General features: G+C 42.9%; 2 protein-coding genes and 1 long non-coding RNA gene across 3 annotated transcripts; 1 reads left to right on the top strand and 2 right to left on the bottom strand.

The window, feature by feature from the left end:
- Nucleotides 1–6,763: 6,763 nt before the first annotated feature.
- On the top strand, nt 6,764–19,647 carry LOC147219062 (uncharacterized). Its single transcript, XR_015108673.1, has 3 exons — nt 6,764–6,777; nt 19,163–19,377; nt 19,518–19,647. It is a non-coding gene; the product is annotated as an uncharacterized LOC147219062 (long non-coding RNA).
- On the bottom strand, nt 14,129–16,086 carry insl3 (insulin-like 3 (Leydig cell)). Its single transcript, XM_086173062.1, has 2 exons — nt 14,657–16,086; nt 14,129–14,412 (listed from the first exon to the last, which is right to left on the bottom strand). The coding sequence occupies exons 1-2, from the start codon at nt 14,838–14,840 to the stop codon at nt 14,216–14,218; spliced, it is 381 nt and encodes a 126-aa protein (XP_086029188.1). The 5' UTR covers nt 14,841–16,086; the 3' UTR covers nt 14,129–14,215.
- Nucleotides 17,051–21,731, bottom strand: LOC147219061 (potassium voltage-gated channel subfamily V member 2). The gene is made up of 4 exons (XM_086171994.1): nt 20,972–21,731; nt 20,244–20,877; nt 19,502–19,627; nt 17,051–18,303 (listed from the first exon to the last, which is right to left on the bottom strand). The coding sequence occupies exons 1-4, from the start codon at nt 21,508–21,510 to the stop codon at nt 17,986–17,988; spliced, it is 1,617 nt and encodes a 538-aa protein (XP_086028120.1). The 5' UTR covers nt 21,511–21,731; the 3' UTR covers nt 17,051–17,985.
- Nucleotides 21,732–22,000: the final 269 nt, after the last annotated feature.

Here is a 22,000-nt window from a genome sequence, read left to right as displayed (position 1 = left end):
TTTTGGTGCATGAGTTACATCAAATGAAAGTTTTCAGGTGTCTCCTTCTAATGTTAACCAAAACGAGAGCAGAAAAACACACAACCAAATGCTTCCGTTGCTATTGATAAGTGTATTTTTTGTAATCATAATCAGTTTCTTTTTTTATTCTAATTTACAATTGGAAAATAGATATAGCTGATTTTCGAAATGATTTCCAGCAGAACACAGCCCCGGGGTTGGTTTGAGATAAATTCGATCACATTAATCAGATAATAAGTAAACACGCACGCGTCACATTGATTTTTTTTATTTATTTGAAACTGTAAATAACTCTCGTTGAATGAATATTCCGAACACTATTACCTCAACAAACCACCGTATAACATTACTAAATGGAAGAGAAATGCAGTAAAATTACTGGACAGTAAAATCAGAATAATCAAAAACAAGCTTGTACTTGGATCGTCCCAAATGCATATCAAGGTGTCGCAGGCTTTTGAAAGCAAGAACAGAAGTTCTGGTATCATTGGCAGATCTTAATTCAATCCACTTCACTCGCTGCAGGAAGAGGACCCCCGAGGTAACACGGGTGTTTGTTCGATGTCTGCTGACTCCCTTTGCTCTCTCCCCGATGGGATGTGTAACGCACTCGGTAAAACTGCTAAACTTCCGTTTCGTCTACAATTCAAAGTCAAAACAATTCTGTTCGCGCAAGAAATTACAAATTTTCTGCCAGGGGTTTTACAATTCCGTACTATTTACAGCCCCTACCGCTACACGCACGCACTCATTTCAATAGGACCAAGTATATGGCGATCCCAGTCATAGGATGGACGGAAGCATAACGGCTGCTAATAAAAGCAAAACACAATTTTCAGTACTGTCGGAAATGTTTCTTTATTGTAGGGGAATTTTTTTTTTTTTTTGATAATGAAAAAACATTTCCGAGTCAAACCCCTCGAACACAAACATGAATTATAACCAATTACTTGCCTAATAAACACTGTACATCATAACGGATGTCATACGGACATCAACACTCTTTCATTACTTTCCACAAATAATAAACTGACACGACTTGTTGGCTTGAAAAAGGGAGTCGGGACGCGTATCTGCGGCAATAAGCAGTGAGAAACGCTGTAAGTGCTACCGAAGGGCTGGCTTTAAGAGTGCGTGTTGAACAAGAATCCTTTTCAGGCCCAACTGTGACTTGGTAGATCTTTCCGGTCCACGGACAGGCCTAAATCGAAAATACAAAAGATCGCCTCGACCTAATTAGCATATCGGAGGATCTACCCAGCAGATGGCCTTGGATTACATTCGAGACTTGGCTCAAGTTAGCGCGATGGAAATGTCTGACACAGGAACTGCCTTTCTCTGTGTTTGAGGCTACTAGATACATGTTCTAATCAAGAATAAGCACTTACCTGATCTCCGGGGAAGGCTCTCTTTGGACCAGATCCAGCAAACTAATCAAACTAACACCCAGCACAAAGCTTTGAGTTATGTATTTCTGATGGCAAAACTTAAATGTTATCTGCATGTAGTTCTTTGTTTCGGCGAGACGCATTAGTCATTGTCAAACAATGTGTTTGACATCTTAACAAAGAAGCGCATATTTAGAATTGGCCGTGTCTCCTAATGAATCACTGATATCCTTCTCTAATTACGGCTCTGGCAGGACAACTAGTCAGGTATGTTACCGGCCTAAAGTCCAGTAAAGCTTTAAAGCTGAGGGACCCGGCCACCAGTGGGTCAGCGGTGCGGAAGCTGCTGGAAAATGCATTAGCTGATAACACGGGCCGCCTTGCGTAATAGAAGGCTACTAAAACACTACGGCCTAACAAGCTATTCAAGTAACATTTCCGAGGTTTACGCGCACACGGACACCGAATCCAAGAGCGGGCATGTGGCACTTTTTAAACAGCTCCACTTGCTGGGAACCGATGGGTGTTTTCCTCTGGAAATGTCTCCGTAATCCTTGTTTCCCGGCAAATGGACGGGGTTTGGCGAGCGGATGAATGCCTTTGTCATCTTTGTGCTTCTGCATTTGTATTTCTGAACTGCCGGCTATCTGGCGCTTGGATTACGGATACTAATTTATCGTTATCTTTGGTGCTACACGCTGGTTTGCGATCGGTGTTCATTGTTATCACAAAAGTACTGATCACGTGGCATGTAATCGATGACATTTATTTGTGGGGCTAAAATAACAACGTGTACGTTTTTGACTTGGTAGTTATTTTCTCTAAATTCCGATTGTCCGTTAACTGTATTTAACAGTTAAATTTCAACAGTATTATTTAGTAGTATAGTCATTTTTTTAAGTCACGGAGGTCAATATTCAATAGAAATTATCGTATATTATTATTGTATTAATTAAGAGATAGATAGTGTTTGATATCAAATTTGGAGAAACTCTGTGAACAAGAACTATGGTGTAAATTCAGACCTTATTCATCAGGATCAGTATTAGGAAACAATGACATTAGTAACATATTATTTAACATTGCAAGCTAATTTCAGCTCCAACATATGATGATTAAACCACACCTTTGCAGTCTGATTGTCATTTAAATTGTTAGCTGAAAGTTGCTGGTTTGCCATTTGTTATATTCCCTTTCAAATATTGCCACGCGGAAGTTAAAAAAGACTTAACATATGGATCAATCATTCTTAAATTTGTCAGAGCCGCATTGTGAAGTGAGAGCGAAGGGCCGGAAGCGGGAGACCCGGAATTTGACCCGATGTTTGTAAAAAAAAAAAAAAAAAAAAGACACAAAACCGTAAGAAAGAAGGAAGCCTGATACTTCACACTCATTAACATGCACATCAACATGGTGTTGGTCAGGCCCCCGAACATCACCTTGTCTCATGCTGGAAGAGAAATACACTGGCTGATGGAGCTCCTGCATTGCGTATTGATGAGTGCGACTGGATAGGATGACAGCGCAAAGTGAAACGAGAGACCCTTCGCCGTTTGAGGCAAGGGAGGGAGGCGGTGGCCGCGATGGCTGGGCTGGTGTGATTTAGCATTTCACCATTATCTTTTAACAAGACAAGGCCCGGGACCCCGACTCGGTAGGAGGCCGGAGCAGAGCGTCGGTCGCTACGAAGGATAGGAACACAAGAACAAGAGAGAAAGAGGGAGAAAACGGAGAGACGGCCATCAGTCCCTGGCGTGCCACCTTTTTTTTGGGAGGATTTTGGGAGACACGAGAAAGAGGACACAGGAAGAGGGAGGGTGAGACTTAATTATGCATAGCAGGGCAGCTTGAGCAAAAAAGAGAGAGGGAGAGATGGATGGAGAGGCAGAGAGGAGAATAACCACCTACGCTGAGGGATGAGGGGGCATGTGGTGAGGAGGGGGAGTTGGAAGGGCAAAGGAGATAAAATATGTAAGAGGGAGGGGCACGGTGGTGAGGGGGTGTTGCGCCGGTGCTTGAGGGGGTTTGTAGGTGGTGAAAGTTGCAAATGCGCAGGAGAGATCGCTACGTCGACCGACTGCAGGTGTTTCTGCGCCAACACTCAAGCTGAGAACCCAACGCAGTGAATCGTGACGCTGTGAAAAGGGAATAACCGGCTTCTTGGTCTACAGTGACACCGACACACAACCTTGCATTATTACAGTTTCTCACCAACAGTTGCTGAGAGAGAAGCACAGGATATAATAAGGCGATATTTTCCAAACAAACCCCTCCCATCCGCGACGGGGAATCCAGTGGTGCCGATCTCGGATCAAGAAATACTGTAGAATTGTATTTTACCCGACCAAGGTAACCTGGTCCTCTCTGGAGCTGCACTTTATAGCTTGTGATATAGATTTGTTAGCTTAGCATCAAAGAGGCTAGCCATAGTCCTGATGACGCTGTTGCATGTGTTGGATGTGTTGCATGTGATCGCCTTGTTGATAATCCTGTATTTGTTGGTCCAAATGTGAAAACCAGGCCGCCCCCGCAAAGACAAATAATTCGTACCCCCTGGTCAATATTCTGTTGTTATTGACGACAGAGGCAAGGAAACACTGCCTTTTAGCGAGCAGCAACCTTGGACAGATCTGAGCTCAATGTGGGCTGGCTTCTGCCTTGACCGGTTGGGTCAAGAAAATAAGAGATATTAAGAAAGAGGGACAGAGCGATAGAAAGCAACAGCATAATAAAGGAGCAGAAATAAATGATCTCAAGTGACTGAGAACAGCGGCGCTAACAGTTACATTGTAATATATGAAACAATTATATTATAGCTTTAATAGTCATAAAAGAAATAACAATGTAGGCGGCTGGTGGGGTTGATGCAGTAGAATAAGCCCCACATCCTGGGGACCCATGAAATGAGAGAACCTAGATACAGAGAAGATGTGAGGTTGCAAATAAATAACAAGATGTGTACTTTATGCACTTTGTGCAATATGTGCATGATATGTCCAGTTAGGATGCTTCCAAGTATCATGTCAAGAGGTCTGTTGTTACCTTACCATGTGACAGTTCATGCCAAGAACCTCTAAAAGGAAATGGATGCAAAGAACATTTCCTAATGGTCAGAATCCAAGTTCTTAAAATTGATCCCTGTGAAAACGGGGATCATGTTATTCAAATTAATCTAGCTGTCGTTGAGGTTTCAGGTGTTCTTCTGAAGTCTTCATCTCGCCAGAGTATCTCCTGACACGGTTCAACTCCACATTGACAAATCAGTGAAAACTGTTTCCAAGGGCAGCATCGTTCGACGTGAACGTCGAATTGATCATTCGGGTGCAGGTAGAAAGGAGAAGCATGACAAATTAAAACAGTAAAATTAGATATATAGTCATAATGGGTTGCCACTAACCCGCTTAACATGACGACCTCATCTTGTCTTTGCTTAGCAGGTTATACCCCCCACCCTTTTCTTCTTTTACACCTGCAGGGCTCAGGTTAAGTATCTTTAATAGCCACCATAGGGGGCCAAACCCTCGACCAATCAGCGCCTGTTTCATTAATGGGTCGACTTACTGGAAGTGACAGAGGGCCAACATTTCAATCTCTTAAAAAGCTGCTTCAGTTTACAAAGTGTACCTGCGGTACCTGTTCTCTTCAGCTTCGCCGCCCCACACGCGTCGACGGAGTGGCAAACAAAACCGCCCTGGTGCAGCACACACACACACACACACACACACACTTGCTCTCACACATACACATGCGCACTGGCTGCCAGGAAATCCACTCATTCCGTCATCATCACACGCAGTGACGGCGCGGGGAACAGGATTTTCACAAGCAGCAGAGGTTTGATTACATGAAATGTATTGAATGGATTATAGAAGGATGCCGGCCAATAGAACAGGTGTGCGTGCGTGTTTGCACATGCGCGTGTGTGTGTTTGTGTGTGTGTGGTGTTTTACACGTAGGGTTGGGAACCAGGAGCCCAGTCCTAGTTAGAATAGATTATAACAAAGTGCTCAGAAGCAGAAACCAGGAGTCACCTGGGGACCCCCAGCCCTCGTAGATACAGTGTGAAGCACTTCCAAAAAATACTTGGCGAGTGATGGGCTGGAGCATCTTTCCTTCGCCCCATATCAAGCGCTGACTTCAACTGAGCGGAAGCAGAGGACACCGGGAACAAGAGGGAAACATTATTTCCATCTAAAAAAAAAAATGCCCTCAGTTCTGTTTTTTTTTTTTTTTTTTTTTTTTTTTTTTGATCTTCACTCAGAGAGGAAACACTCTCTAGTGATGTGTGAATATTGAGACAGCAGCTTCTTCGTTTGCCCTCTCTGGAGACGCAGCCCTGCGATTGAGTCACTTCCACGGATGTCACCGTGCATAATGCGGTGCCCACGGCCGCGGGGTGCCAATTGGCTGAGAGTGTTTTCGACAAAGCACGTAAGCCCGGCAAGATGGAGGCAGAATGCGATGCTCGCGGAGAGCTGGTTACCCGCTCAAAAAGGTTACACCTCAGGAAATTTAAGGAGTCCTTTTTCATCGTGAGGACTCAAACTGAACAGACAATTATGTGGTTGTTTTTTTTTTTTGCTTGATAATTACTGAGACAAAACCATTTTTTTAACACAACAGGTAAAGTGAGGTGAGAGTTCCCGCACAAATACGAGAAATCAACTTTGTAGCGACGCATACGTACATACACGCACAATAAATGTATTTTTATCTGCTTCTTTTTCATTGTTAGAGCCACGACAGGGAACTCCCAGGTGGTATTTCTTGATGAATCTTAAACTGGAATCCCCAGCACCCGTTTCAGACGGTACGTCACCCAAACACTGTGTCACGACAGCTGAGTTCTCCCACTCGGGGGCGTTTTGTCAACTTTACATCATCTGCACACACCAGCCGGTCACACATGAGCGTGTGGAGAGATGAGACGGAGGGGGTGATGGACAGAGAGAAGGAGGTGCAATGGAGCAATTGGGAGCAGCTGCGAAAGAGCAGCTGGGGTAATCGTCTTTCTGGGCCTCCCTGCGTCTCCTTGCCGCCCTCGTTTATTTCTCCCCTTACCCTTTGCTTTCACACACACACGCTTCTCAGTCTCGGGCAATTCTCCCCCGTGTTCATTACAGTCAAGCTGTATTTTCGTTTCTTCTGTTCCGTGAGCTTGTGTCGGGGTTCCCCCCGCCTTTTCGGAGCCGGCGCGCCAACGCGGCTCGTCGGCGTCACGCCCGAGAAACCGATGTGTGTTTGGTAATTGCATCATGTCACAGGTGCTGCATCACGCGGAGACAGCTGCAGGGGACGCCGGAGAAATGAGGCTCTCCGTCAATGTGTGCGCAGTGAAGCCATGCCAGGGTTTCCTTCCCAACTCAAGGTGAGGAGATATCGATGTAAATCCAACCCCAAAACCTGCAGGTGTATCTCCTTGCCAGGAGCACAGAGATACCCCCGCATTGATTCAATTAACTCTCCACATTGTCAAAACAGATTTCTGTAATTTCTCTTTATTATAAATACCAACTCTCAGCAACCTGCGCGGAAACCTCAAGCACAATCAACCAGAAGTACAATTCCAAACGTGTACATTATGTACTGTATAGTACAGTAGAAACAAAGAACAAAAACTGTATTGTAACATCTTGATGTTAAAAGATAAGTGTTTATGTATATAAATAAAGTAGCGCAACATTAATTGGTTCATTAGTTATACCGCTTATCCTGCAGTAAGGATCGTGGAGGGGCCAGACATTCACTCTTTCATTCATGCGTCCTATGGAGACATTCAAAACATTAACTCTCTCATTCACATTTCTGGACAGTTCAGGGTCCCTAATGACCCTCTTCCATGTCTTTGGAGGAAAACCCACGCAGACACAGGGAAAACATGCACGAAAAACATGCACACATGCACACATGCAGCCCCCCCCCCCGTCGGGATTGAACCCGGGATCTTCTTGGATTGAGGCAAGGGGCAGCGCTCACCACGGTTTTCACAAAATTACCACATAAATCATCATTGATGACAGTAGCCCAGTAAGAAACCACCATGTGAATTAGTCGAATTTCAGATCATGTATCTTGTATCATAAATGCACAAATCGACGGTCGGATGGCATCATTGTCTCCCGAGCCGCCGGTTTGGGTTCGTAAGCAGCATCGCAGGGCGTCCGGTCCTGACGGATGAGGCTCTCAGCTCTGCAGCTGCGAGTCGCCTGCAGTCGCTTTCGCCTGCCACCGCTGCCTCTCCTGCCATACTGCCCTCTATCAGCTCACTTGTATTAGTTCAGCTCCGCCACCTCTCAATGGCCTCAAGGTTGTGACAAAGTGATAATGTCTATATGTGTGTGTATGTGCGTGCGTGCGCGAGTGTGTGTCAATTCTTTCAGTGGGACAGGTTAAGCAGATGTAATGACAGGCATACAGAGGACCATATAGGGCGAGGAAGTAATTAAGACAATTCTGTTGGTAATTGGCTTTGGTTCAGAGGTGCTGCCAGCGCCGAAAATCTGAGAACATTCGAGTTGTAGAGGAGTAAAATAAAATAATGTCTTATTAGAAGTACTCAGTAATGAAGTATATTTAAGCCTAGGGACAATGCCGACGCTTGTGACGGCACGGGTGCAGTTTCTATTGTTTCGGAAGTGCCATTGATTCCCATAGTGAGTGCATATCGATGCAGACTTTATTAAAGTAAATATTGTATTGTATTTTGTTCATTAGAATCAAGGCAGCAAGGAAACATTAAGCATTCCTATTAGACCAGTGATCATTTTGACAGTACCTGAGATCAACATAAAACAGTTGCCGGAAAATGAGCAGATATATAAAAAAAAGGAAAAATTCCAGGAAATAGCCAAAGGTTGAACAGTTTCCTCACAGTCCACGCTGCGCCTGTTCTGCGATACGAGAACAAAAATACTTTGTGACTCCTTGTCGTCACGGAACGAGGTCCTGTTGTTTGTAGAACTTGCCAGACACTGGAGATGGCATCCACTGTGTGGGTCAGATGCTCTTAAGTTGATATAACAGGTTTGGCCGGGGGTCAAATATGGGTCACATTCTCTATTTAAGCATCCGGATCAAGGTAAACAACCAATGACATCATTAATGTTTGTGAGAAATTTCATCAGCTGGGAGGGAAAAGAATGCCGTTTGGTTACATCTCCTTGAACTACTATATTGAATTAATGAGGAAATAAAAATGGATCTGGATCGGAAATACACGAGATACATTTTACTGAGACAACTTGTGTTAAAGTAATGTGTGAGATTGTCATCTCTACACATGTATCACCAACATATCACAGCTTTGAGTGCTAAACATCATAAATCCTGCTTATGCTATTTTTCCAGACATGTCTGCAATATGTCAGTTACAAAATGAGTTTTGAGTGCAGGATATGAATGTAATCTTTACCATTTGGATCTATCGTTAAGGTTAACGCATCAATTCTTATGTTCTTAATTTGATAATGCCATCCGTGTTAGCCGCCAAATTTGCCCTCATTAGCACTTAGCATTGGCTTATTTAATTCCAGGCTCTTTGTTTTTTAAGGTAACAAAACATTCAGTAATAATTGCATTATCATAACTGTTATTATTATTGTTATTATTATTGTTGTTGTTGTTGGTGTTGGTGTTGGTGTTGGTGTTGGTGTTGGTGTTGTTGTTGGTGTTGTTGTTGTTGTTATCCTTATTTGTAACTGCTGTACATTTTATTTTTGACCAACGTTTTCAAGAGTGATCCATATATAATATTCATATATAAATGAAACATCTACATCCATTACTATTTATGTTGAAGAAAAACCTTGAATGTTGTTTGAATTTCAATAATATAACGCATAAAGAAATTACTATTACGCAAGAATAAAAGCATATGTTTATCTTGGGTTTCTTGCAGTAACAAGGCTAAAGATAGTGAGAAAAATAAATCCCAATCATGCAGGTAGATGAGAAGAGATCAGAGAACATCCAAATGCTACAAGAAAGCTCCTTCTTTGTCTCCCTCGCCTTCATCCCCAGGGAGGATCTAATCACACGATTCTCCTGAAGCTGTCACTGCTGGTCAGGCTGTCGAAATGCTGTGAAGTAGAGACGAAAACGGGGGCCGTCACTTCATCGGAGCAGATGGAAAGATAACCACAATCCAGGGGGAGGAGATTGACTTGAGTCCTGGGCTTGATTGAAAAAAAAAAATCACTGCAGTGAAAATCTTTGTCATTTTTGTCACACGCGTTGAGATGACGGGCGTTCGGTGGCTCGTGGAGGTTTAACAGTTCCAGACAATCAGACTGATGTGACACGGAGGAGGCGAACGCGATACAATAAAACAACAAGGTCTGGAAAGGGTGGCCAACGTCACTGTCGGGAAACAGAGGACATATTCTTTTATTTCATTCTTAAATGATGAACGGGTTAGTGTTTGAAATTAACTAATTGATTCAACATCAATATTGAAATGAAATATTGAGAATAAATATCTGCTTGAAAGTCGGACTATTTGAGAAAGCGTATAATAATAACATGATAAAATACACAGCACATGAAACTAATTTCTTCACCAATCAATCAAAATATAGTGACCAATATTATGTCCTTTAAGTTAGCAAGTAAGTCTTCCTTTTAGCCATCAAAACAACATGAACTTATTGGGATCTGCTACCTCAGCAGATCCTTGGAGTCCTATAAGTTGCGCAGTAGGACCTTCATGGATTCATCCGACACATTCAACACGTTCTAGACTTCATTCATATCAGCGGAATTTGGAGTCCGGAGCAATTCCTTAAAGCTTGTGTTATGTTCTTCAAACTATTCTTGAACCAGGACACATTAGGCGATGACTCGGGGAGGTCTCTCAAAGAGCTGTGGTACCTGAGATGCACACATCCATATTACAAATAATCACTATTATTGGTGATCATGTAAATCCTGCGCTAGCGTGAAGATGTCGAGCTGTGATTTATTGACCTTTAATGACACAGGAGGGTTTGAAATGACATAAGGTGGATGCTGCACCAACGTACTGCCATGGCAACATTTGTAAGCCAACGAAAGAGGAAAATTGCATAAATATTTGGTTCTAAAAATTGAATGTCTTCACTTTGTTTCACATTTTTTACAGTAGAGACATTTTAAACTCGGGATCTTGAAGCCCCAAGGTCATCTTTGTTAGAGTCGCTATCCCTTGGTGAGCCTCTGATGAATTTGTCCAGTCCAGTTTGAAATCGTAACGTTTGTGACCCCAAGTTATTCTAATTTAAGCTCACACCTGCGAGCCAACAGCATCTGGTGACTGCCTGGGAAACTGCATTAATGCATTATAAAAAGCCAAATATAAAACCAGTCGATCAATGGACTTGATTCGATAGAGACTGTGATGAGATGTTAGCAAGAATGCTAATTAGCATTTGTGTCATGGGCTAATATACAGTCACACTACAGAAGAAAAAACACAATTGACTTGAATTTAAAGAGAAAAATGCTTCAATTTAACACCGGACAGACAGGAGGAGGTTTAGATTTATGTTGGAAATAAAAGTAAACGAGAAATCGAGGTCAAAGGTCAAATTCAATGTCCTGTATTCAGAAATCTTTTTACCTACCGACATACACGCCGGAGCCGATACGGAATAAAAATCACCGCAAGGATGGAAATAAAAAAAAACCTTTGTTTCTAAGTTATGATGTAAACCATCAGTCGAGGGTGTTTGAAGACTTGGGTTTATTCAGGGGTGCGAGGGGGAGCAGCATCTGACAGTTTGTGTTACGTAGAAAGACGCCTGGAGCTCTCATTGTGGTGAACACACAAAAAAAAAAACAGACATGCCAGTGTTTGTCCTTACTTCTGCCTGCGCACCCACATACACCCAACGGTTACAAAATAAAACACACAAACACAGCGAGGCAGGCTTTGTGTGTTGTTAAGCCTCGGACTGTGTTTTCCTCAGCGTTTGCAAGCACGCACGCACACTCGCAGCATTTTAAACTTGCAAGCGGCCGCAAATTAGACGAGAACAGACGTATGCGCCAGGTGTCAAAACATCAGCCACGTACACCAAATATCACATTTTAGCCTGGACGCTTTTACTGTTGCATATGAGAACACGGAGAGAGCCATTTCATTTACATGCAAATTGACACCCACCAGTCCACCGAGCACTCTCTCTCTCCGCGCCTGGCACGCAGGCATGTGTTTGGGTGTGCTCGTGCATATGTGTGTGAGCAGTGTGTACGCTGCTGGCACTCAGTGAAAGTGCTATTATGTCCCGCTGCTTTTCCCCCGTTCACTGAAACTCAACACAAAGCGACTGAACGGCAACTAGAGAGATACGGATTTTGATTTAATTGTTGGCTTTTTTTCTTTTTTTAATTTATGAGATTTTTCAGCCGTGGAAACAGACGTCAGGAGGAGCCCATCAAAGAGGCCCCATGCTGATATGTGTGTGTGTCTGTGTGTGTGTGTGTCTGTCTGCCGCTGCTGGCGTCCAATGAAGAGCGGCTGGAGCTTAGAAGTGTCCTTTTTTGCCAGAATTCTCCTCTTGTCACAATGAGATAAAGGATCACTTGAGGTGATTGGACATTTTACAATAACAAGCTATGATAGAGTGATCTTCGCTGCAGGAGGGGGGTTGTGTGTGGTGGAAATGACTGAATCCCTTAGATTGATATTAATACTGAAGAGTTACATCCCCGAGCTGCAAGGATGAACCGGCGCTCAGTCAGTGTCAGCTGTGAAAGGTCGGGGTCGCTGCAGTCAGACGCAGATATTTGTCTCTCTCTGCTGGTGGAAAGCAGGCACTGCAGCATTTTTCCCATTTAAAATGTTGGGAATATGTGAAAATCATCATACAGGACTGTCTCAGAAAAATTTGAATATTGTGATAAAAATTGTGGTAAAATTCTTTATCTTCTGTAATGCAATTTAAAAAAAACAAAATTATTTTTTCATATCTTTAAATAGGATTTTTGAGTTTTCTTCATATGTAAGCCATAATCAGCAATTTTAAAAAAATTAAAAGGCTTGCAATATTTCAGTTGATTTGTAATGAATCCAGAATGTAAGACATTTTTGTTTTTGTAATTGTGTTACAGAAGATAAAGAACTTCATCATAATATTCTAATTTTATGAGACAGTCCTGTATATTTTACTGCCTTATCTTAACGTATTTTAATCCCCTTGCAGTGCTCTTTGAAGCGGGTTTTTACATTTTTGCTCGATTTATATTCAGCTTTTTTGTTGTCACGCATGCAATCAGATTTCTAATATTCATTTGGTCATTTATTCCACAATAACACATTGAGGTTTTACAGTTGTGGATAAATAATGGGAGAATTTTGGATGTACTATATTGTCGGAATCCAACCCTTCTTCCTGTGAGGCGTAAGCGCTGACCGCTACACCAGATAGGCCGAATTATTGCAATATTTCCAATCCTGTATGAATACTCTTTACTTTCAACTTGTACAATTACATGAACATTTAAAATGTATTTTTGCATGTCTATATGATTGGCTGACATGTGATCAAAAAGTGAAAAACTAGTAAACAACCAAGTAAACAAAACAAAGAATAAACAGATATTCCATTCAAAACAGTGACAATAGCAAACATAAAGCAGAGTACCGGAGATATCACAGCATCGTAACACCCTGTTTGAAATAAATAGTCAAAAAATAAATACATTATTCATTTTTACCCTCAAACATCTGTGTTGTATTCCCATGTATAATTCATGCTGTCTTATCAGAGGAAATGTGCTGGATATTGTGTTTAATTACACATTAATGGACGATGCCGTCACACAGAATGCATCATTATAACAAGCGCGGCCACAATTTAGCAACAGGCAATTGTACACATAATGCAATTCTTCCTCCTCAAATGAACCGATTAAGCGATCAGTCATTTTAGACTAATGTCATTTGCCGCGCAGTTATTTAGTGAAGGCCGCAATCTAGAAGGGGCAGATAATCGGCGGCATTTTATTTTCCGTCCAGAGGCCGAATTTGTCCTCAGTGTGACAAAGCGGCCGGGCGACAGATTATTTCTGGTATTATGGTGCGAAAGAGAGCGGCCACCGGGCCGAAATCTAATTTTGAGCCATCAGAGGCCAGCGTTGAAAACCACACCCTGCTGCGGACACAGTTTTCTGCACATTCATCTAACACAGACGCAGACCTATATTGAAAGTAATAATAATACATTGAAAAATATAAAAATACAATACAATAATAAATCACAAATTGTCTAATGGCGACTCATTTTGAAATATATATTTTTATTCCAAGATTAATCCAGGATTGTCAAATTATAGTTGTTGTTTGTCTACCTCAATATTAGTCGTTAAAATACGGTATTAAACACTTTTTGCTGATTTCGGTCTCCCATGTCCTTGTTCAAAGTGAATCTTTAAAACGTTCGAAACATGAAACTTGCTCTTGAAATGTTAGTTTGGTAGTTTTCTCTCTGTGAAACTTTGGAAACATAGCACATTATGGAAACGTAGACAACGTGTCAATAATCATCATATCTTTATTTAAATGGTATTGAAAAGGTGCAAATCATCACTTTTCTTCAGAGAATAAATTATATCAATATATAACAAACAATTACAAACTGTATTGTAGTTTTACTTTTTTTTCAGGCAATAATTTATTAAATAAGATAAGTATGATGAAGGAGCAGTGCTTTATGTGGAAAAAAAAAACGATAATTTTTTTAAACCAGCCTTGAATTACAGAACACAGAATTTGGAAATTAGTATTAGATCTCCCTGCGGTACGAAGCGGGTCACTGAGGTGGACACGCCTAGCAGAACTGGGTCAGCTCCTTTACGCTGCATCCTGTCTCGCAGCAGATATCCGAAATTTTCCCGGCGGCTCGTCGGATGCGGGGGGTCAGGGGGTACCAGTGAGGCGCGGTGGAGAAAACACCCTCCTCTTCATCCTCCTCCTCCTCCTCCCTGGAAGAAGAGTGCGACGCCATGCTGGAAACATCAAGCGCCCCTGAGCAGATGGAGGGAAAAACTGATTTATCTTTATTTCGGGTATTTTTCAAAACAAAAGACAAAGAGGCGTTGAAAAAAACGCACTTAAGATTTTCGAAAATAGAATAAAACACGGTCATCTATCAGGCGGATAACTAATATTAATATGCAATCTTACCGATGGATGTGCTGTCAAAAGGATGCATTAGTGTGCTGGACTGCTTTTATGAATGAAACATGAAACTGGCAGCCGAAGTACTCACAGCGGTGGGGATCGGGGTCCACATCCAGGAGGCTTCTCCTCAGGCGAGAGTTTCCGCAGGAGGAGAGGGCCACGCGTATCAGCTCCCTCCCGCACATTTTGATCTTCTCCTGGGCCTCAGCACGGCCGGCGGCGGCCACCAGTAGCAGCAGCGTGAGAGGCAGCAGGCCCCTGGCAGCAGACATCGCGGGAGCTTGTTTCCGTACAGCGTATGGATGAACGGCAGTGGCCCGGGGTCGAGTGAGGACGAGTACGGATGCGGTGATCTTGCCAGGGGTTTTATAGGCGAACGCCACCTGTGCCGATGCCACCGAAACTGCTGAGGCTGCAGGGTGTTTGAAAGATGTGTTCAGCCTTGGTGAGGGAAAAGCATGTCCTGATATGGAGCTCAGCAGGAGGGCGATGCAAAATTCTTTCAAGGCTGTAAACAAACAGGATCAAATCATGCGTTTGTATTTTCCTTTGTTTTAAAGTACCAATAAAAAGAAGTTTGTAAGGTAATAACAGGGTCGTTAACTTGTGCTAGGGATATTGCCCTATCTCTCATGTGTGTTTGCCTTGGAAATTAAAAATGTCATATCATTAAGGAACACGTTTTCTTTGGAAATGGTTTCCTTTAGCGCCTTATCTTGACTCATCTTGAGGGACGGGAGCGCAGAAGGCAAAGTGATGTCAAGGATATTGACGCAACTCTTCACACACATGTTCGCCCTGAGGCCTTACCATAGTTACACACTTCTGCCAGACATGAGTGATTCACCATCCCGTCGCGGGCTAAAAATGACAGCGGTGGTACTTTAACATCCCGAATAGACCTCTGGCCATGCGCAGCATCTCGACCTCAGACGACTCGCTCCATCGGTGGCAGCCGGGCTACTACACATGGCAGCCATTTTTAAAATCCGGGCAATAGGTAGGATTTTTCAAACGGCAGTTCTCTTCCCGCTGTCGCGTTGATTACGATTCTCCCCTCTGATTTCTCGACGTTCCGCACATCCGATGCAAACAATGAGCTGGAAACCGTCCTCTCGAATCCCCTCGTGGGTCACTCATGCAAAACAGACAGAAACTCAATGTACCCTTGAGTTTTAACCGACATTGACAAGACTATTAAACTGTTATCTTTTGCGTTAATGCTATTAGACAGGCCTTATTGTCCCTCAGGTGAAGAGACTGGCGTCTGCTAATAAACACGGGCTTCAAAAGTTGACTAATTAATTTAGACTGTTGTTTTTTGTGATTATACCAGAGTTTTTTGTTTTGTTTTGTGTGCTTTAGTCTGACCGCCCATGTAATTGAGAATGAAATGTGTTTTTTCTGCTTGCCGTGGTTTTGCCTGAAGTACATACGCGGTTGTTTGTAATAGATTGGATTTTTCCAAGATTTATGTAAGTAAATTATTGCAGAGTCAACCGATTATATGAGAGAATAACTTTCATTTGTTAATGTTTTATGACTGAAAATTAATCATTTAAATGGCAAAATCGGGCACCACTAATAGTTTGTGCCAAGAGACATCCCATTCATAGTCTTTTACACAATACTGGGCTCTCTGTCCCGGATACTGTGACAGTGTATTTTTCTAATTATCTATCTATCTATCTATCTATCTATCTATCTATCTATCTATCTATCTATCTATCTATCTATCTATCTATCTATCTATCTATCTATCTATCTATCTATCTATCTATCTATGCTTCTGATTGGTTGGTACTTGTTCACAGTGATGATTTTCATTGCTAATTAATTACAAAAAATATATATGACAGCTTTTTTTTTACATCAGTGTCTGTCTAGACAGGAAAATCATAATATGAACTGTTTTTGCAGAATATGATCATGTCACCATCACATGGACCTTTTGGCTTTGAGATTTTCATCTTTCTCTAGTGTGTGAAAGGAACTAATGAGCGTGTGAATTTTTCCCACAAAGGAAGTTTGACCTCCTTACTGGTATCAGTTCATCCTTGAATGTTTGCCTGTGTTTCTGCCAAATATGAAAGAATTTGCTCAAGGTGTTCCCCTGGTATCAATTTCATAAGAAGGCGACTGACAACGCAAAAAACTTAATGTCTCCGGCCATGGCTTCTGCCAACGGAGGCATAAAAAAAAAAAAAACATCTCAGACGATGTTATTCTGCAGCCGTTTGCCCCGCGGCATTTAACGGTGATTCATGCTCTGCATCTTTTCCAGGTCTGATAAGATTAACCAGGTAGTTTAATCCTGCCGATAAATCCAAATAATAAAAAAAAAACAACGGAAAAGAGCAACAGCAGGAGTGGAGATTGTGGGAAAGAGAGCGGACTGCTTTGTCTTAATAAAGTCAGTGAGAGGGTCACCAGACTAGGAGAGACAATGTATTCTGTTAACAATGGAGAACTGTTGCCCAAAGTAATTAGTTTAATGATCTTTGTCCAGGAGATAAATGCAGCACAGAGAGAGGATGGTTTGATAACGGGGACGGGGACACAATTGGATGTGACACCGACAAACCGGGAACACTGAATTCTCACTTCCTGTTTGGAGAGGCTAAATGCAACAATTGTACTTATGCATCTATGTGGCTTTTTTAAGTTGGTTTATTATCCTTTTTTTTTAAAAAAAAAAGAGATGGTTTTGCCGTGAGAGACCCCTGACCCTGCACACACGCACACGCACACGCACGCACGCACACAGACACACACACACACACTGCAGCACATGATTAAGTTTTGCCCCTTGTTTGACAAGGAAGGCGGCGCCAATGCAAATCCTGGTAATCCCTGACAACAAAATTACACTGCGAATCATGAGCGCTGCTGACACACGCACCGCCACTCCTCCACTCTCGCTCTGAGTACAAACTGTCTAGTGAAAAGCTGCATTTTTGACCAGGAAGATGTTTGCAGAAGCTTTATCGACTATATAGATATCTACTACATATTTGTATTTCCCTATGATGTTGACTGACTCCCAGATGCTTGACTGATGACAAAAAAATCCAAGTTATATGGTTTTGAGCGTTGAGAATTTTACATCTGGAACAAGCAGAAATAGTCAGTATGTAGTTCATTAATAGCACTTCTGACAAAAACTGGCTCCCCACATGTCAAACATCTATGTCAGCTTTGTCACATTTAAGTGACTTCTTAGTTGAAAATGATTTGTCTGGTTTATGGAATTTGTCTGGTTTATGCATCTCAACCAGTCAGTCCATATTGCACATGGAGGAAATTCCTTTGAGGGTAGTTTATCTCGACTTATTTCAGCCGGCATCCTATCCTCTCCACACCTATGGGTGATAAGGCCATTTTGGGTTGGCGTGGTTGCAACCGGCGCAGCTTCTCTTAATTGTCGCGCTCGTGGTTGGTGTGTCTCCCGCTCGGCCGATAGTGTATCTCATCGTCCGAATCCTCGGGCAGCGGTTCAAAACAGCTGTCGAACTTGCGCCTCAGACGCTTCCTGAACTGGAAGGTGCGCTCTGTGTTGGAAAATGTGTACTCCTGTTCCTTCAGTTTGGCGTAGTAGTCGGAAAACTTGTTGAAAAGAATTGAGATGGGCATGCCGTTGAGGATGATGCCAAAGGAAATGCAGCCGAACGCCACACAGCGACCCAAGTAGGAGATGGGGACCACATCTCCGTAGCCCACCGTGGAGATGCTCACCTGTGGGGACGAAGGGTAGAGTCAGCCCGCCGGCGGTCATCATACAAAGAGAATTTAAAGTTAGTCTGTTGAGCTTCATGGGGTTTTTTTTAGCACCGCAGATTTGAAGATCAAACTTTTATGGAAATGGTGACGCATTCTGCCCACAAGATTAAAAACCCCAGGAAAACTTTCTCAGCTTTTTCCGTGACTAGAACGCAATCACTGTCGGGCCGCAGACACATTAGGCAGTATTAACAGGGATTAGACACATGTAAGTCAACAGCTGCCACCATGGAATAAAACCCGGACGTCCTTAAATAAAGCGAAAGGGTAAGAGAGGGCGATGGGGAGATACTAACACTAAGAGGCCATCAACACAGAGCAAATGTCATTTCAAATGTCTTTAAATTGTAAAAAATATTACTTAGATTGCACTATCATCACTTCTTTTTAGGAATGTTGAGAGATAAATCAAATGGTTCATAATTGCATCATCGTGCAAGTTTCAACAGTCAGTGTTTTCATCATTTAATCCCTAAAATCACAAACATCTAGTTTCCAAGCCTTTTACCTTTGCTGTTTTTGCCCGTTATGAAGTAGCTGAGCAACATTTAGGAGATTCTGCTTTTTTTTTTATCCTCTCGTTAAAAGGGAGACGATATGATTGCTTTCACGCGCACTCATTAATCTGCTGAATATAAAGGTGCCGTAAGGAAAAAAAAGCATCTTAGTCCAGCCTGGAGAGAGAAAATGGTCATCTTGGCCCAGTCCGAGTATTAAATAATAAAAACCCCATTTCATCATCATTTGCCGGAGCTGTAAAAATAGCATAGAACATGACTCTGCCTGACACTTGCGCTTTTTTTTTTTCTTTCAGTGTGACTAGGCAGACGGCACAAATCCCTCGGGCCTAATCTTTGACACCTGGAATGCTCTGCACCGCTTGCTCACAGTGACACACCTAAAGCCTCCCCTCTGTCTCCTCAGCGCAAGTAGGACGGCTTAGCGACGTCCATAACCTGAGTTAATTGATCAGGGAGAATCAAGCTGGCAAACAGGAAACTTCCGGACCGGCTGCGACTCGAATTAAGCGTGAGCTGACTTCATGTGCAAATAAGGTCATATTTTTGGTTGTTCATTTGTTTATAATATCATTTCAATTTCACTTGAACTTAATGTGGGTGATGGGAAACGGTCAAGTCTTGAGTTTTCTCACCGCCGCCCACCACCAGGCGTCCGGTATGCTGCTGAACGGCGTCCCGGGCTGGTCTACCTCCACCGAGTGCATCAGAGCTGAGAAGGTGAAGATCCCCATGGCGATGAACAGAAACAGACAGCACACCTAGAGGATCACGGAGAAGTATGTCAAAGGTCTCGCTAAGTCGTGACTTAATAGCTTTCTGGCTAAACTGCACCCGCTTGTTCCCACATGACCCTCCTGAATATCTCCTTTTGTCTCATAACAGGTGGCAGCACCGAGGAGGAGGAGGAGGGGATGGAGAGTGAAATAAACGTTTCATAGCTTCATTGCAGAAGATAAAATTTTTTTATTGCCTCGGAGGCGTAAATATATCATTGGTTGGAATGATAAAGGACTTATTTGCCAACAGTTAGATATTGATGCATCGAGCGGAGATGGCACAACTGTCGCCTTTCAGTGGAGCTAAGAATCAGGCCACCCGATTTGAAAATGGCAAAAAATTATTAGTCATTGTAAGATTTGTTATTAAACATCGTCTTGTCTTTTGGGGTTCTCTATGGCAGTGACAGTAAACCAAAATCAAAACTAGATTGCTTGTCACTGAAATGGACACCTGCGCTAGTCATAGGTGCATTTCATTGTTGCATTTACAGAGGATTGAGGTTTTTGAAACCATCACCAATCCAGGATGACATTTTTCTTTCTAGGCTTTACGAGGAAAGGCTCGTGTCCATTAAACGTCCGCACTCCTCCATACCTGCTCGGAGCACTGGCGGATGGTGAATCCAAAAGCCCTCATCCCCGTGGAGTGGCGGGCAAGCTTGAGGATACGGAAGATGCGCATCAGCTTGATAACCTTGAGCACCTTGCTGACTTTGCTGACCCTCGCCATGGCCTTCAAATCTTCCTGTGCGCTGAAATCTTCTGAATCGATGACAAACGCTTCAAAAACGAGCTGGACGAAATAGGGCATGACCGCTACGATGTCGACAAAGTTGAGGGCGCTCTTTACAAAGTGTTTGACGTCAGACGTAGTGACCAAACGTAGGAAGTACTCTAAGGTGAAGAAAAGGATGGAGCCTATCTCCACCCACTCCATGTAAGTTTTGCCGCCAAACTTGTACACCCGAAGTTCGTTCACTGTGTTCAGCGTCATGGCAACGATAGAGATGAGCACAAAAAGACTGGAAAACACAGCGAAGGCCTTGGCTGACAGTGAAGAATAAGGATTCTCCATCAAGTCCCAGAGGACCTTCCGCAAGCCCCCGAGGAACATGGTCTTGTAGCCTTCGTCGTCTTGATGAGGCTTAATCTCGTCAATCAGCTCCTGGTTGACCTTCAGCTGGTCTCTTATGTCATCCAGTTTCTCCTCGAAGAGGATACGACAGCACCTGACAGGAGGAAAGAGCATAAAAACGTGAGAACAAAGAGCAATAGGAGATACTTAGCGTTATACTTAGCAAGTGTCAAGCATTTTATGTGCACCTTGGAGTGTCCTTCAATTTCAGCCCCCAAAAAGACATCTCCTCCTCAAAGTTGACAGGACAGAGGCTATCCATCACCCACAAGACATTGCTGCAGTAAAAGTGGAAAATGTAGTGAAAGAACATCGGGTCCCTGTCAAAGAAGAACTCGTTGTTCTGAACATTGTAATCATCGCACAGCGTCAGCCGCTTGACTGGATCATCACAGAGCGCAAGGACTCCAATCCTGGTTTTCGGGTGTCTGAGGACCAAATGCTTGGGAATGTGAAACACCTTTCCGCCCACATTGAGGTTGACGATGTTTGATTTCCTCGGGTTGGGAACGGCTTTGCCCTGATCCGTTGTCTCCTCTACTTTTTCATCCGGAGCATCGAGGTTGTCCATAGACGTCCACAGCTTCACAGAACTATCTTGAGAAAACGGGAACTCGCACTCGTGCTCCTCGATGCTCTGGGAGAAGCTCATTTCCCGTTTAATGGTGGCAAATAAACTGGAGCGGCGCTTTTTCAGCACCTTCAGCTTTGGTCTTCTGTTCTCCATCGCAGCGGCTCTGTAAGAAGACAGACCCACAAGAGAAACTGTGTCCAGATTACGAGTGTAATCACTGGATAGAATTTAAGATCATATTCCAAGAGATCTCCATTGAAGCCGAAGGTTGTGTGCCAAAAGAAAGGAATCTTCCAACAGATTGAATCGAAGATGTCCTGCTGAAAAAGTTCCTGCGCGTGTCTCTCGACATGCAAGAAGATCAACTGCATGAGTTAAGGATTCAGCCGCTTCCCTGATTCTCTAATCCTATTGCTGTTCTTTCTGTCCAAACGCAAGTTAAAAATACTGTTCACAAGGATTAGTGCTGTGATTTAAGGCTCTGAGTTCTAAGCGAGCAGGATTGGTGGTGCAATGACAGCTTTGCATTGCTAACTAGGTTGCAGGGAAAGGACATACATTTATTTATACATTCATTGAAACACTGATCTTTTTTCTTTAAGTGTTTTTTTTTTTTAGTATCAAATAGAATATTTGTCGCTTT

The sequence above is a fragment of the Fistularia commersonii genome, chromosome 25, assembly GCF_037954325.1.
Source record: "Fistularia commersonii isolate RoL2024-O1a breed Wild chromosome 25, RoL_Fcom_v1.0, whole genome shotgun sequence".
NCBI classification, from domain to species: Eukaryota; Metazoa; Chordata; class Actinopteri; order Syngnathiformes; family Fistulariidae; genus Fistularia; species Fistularia commersonii.
The sequence above is the reverse complement of the archived record's forward strand: the minus strand, read 5'-3'. Positions and strand labels throughout refer to the sequence as shown.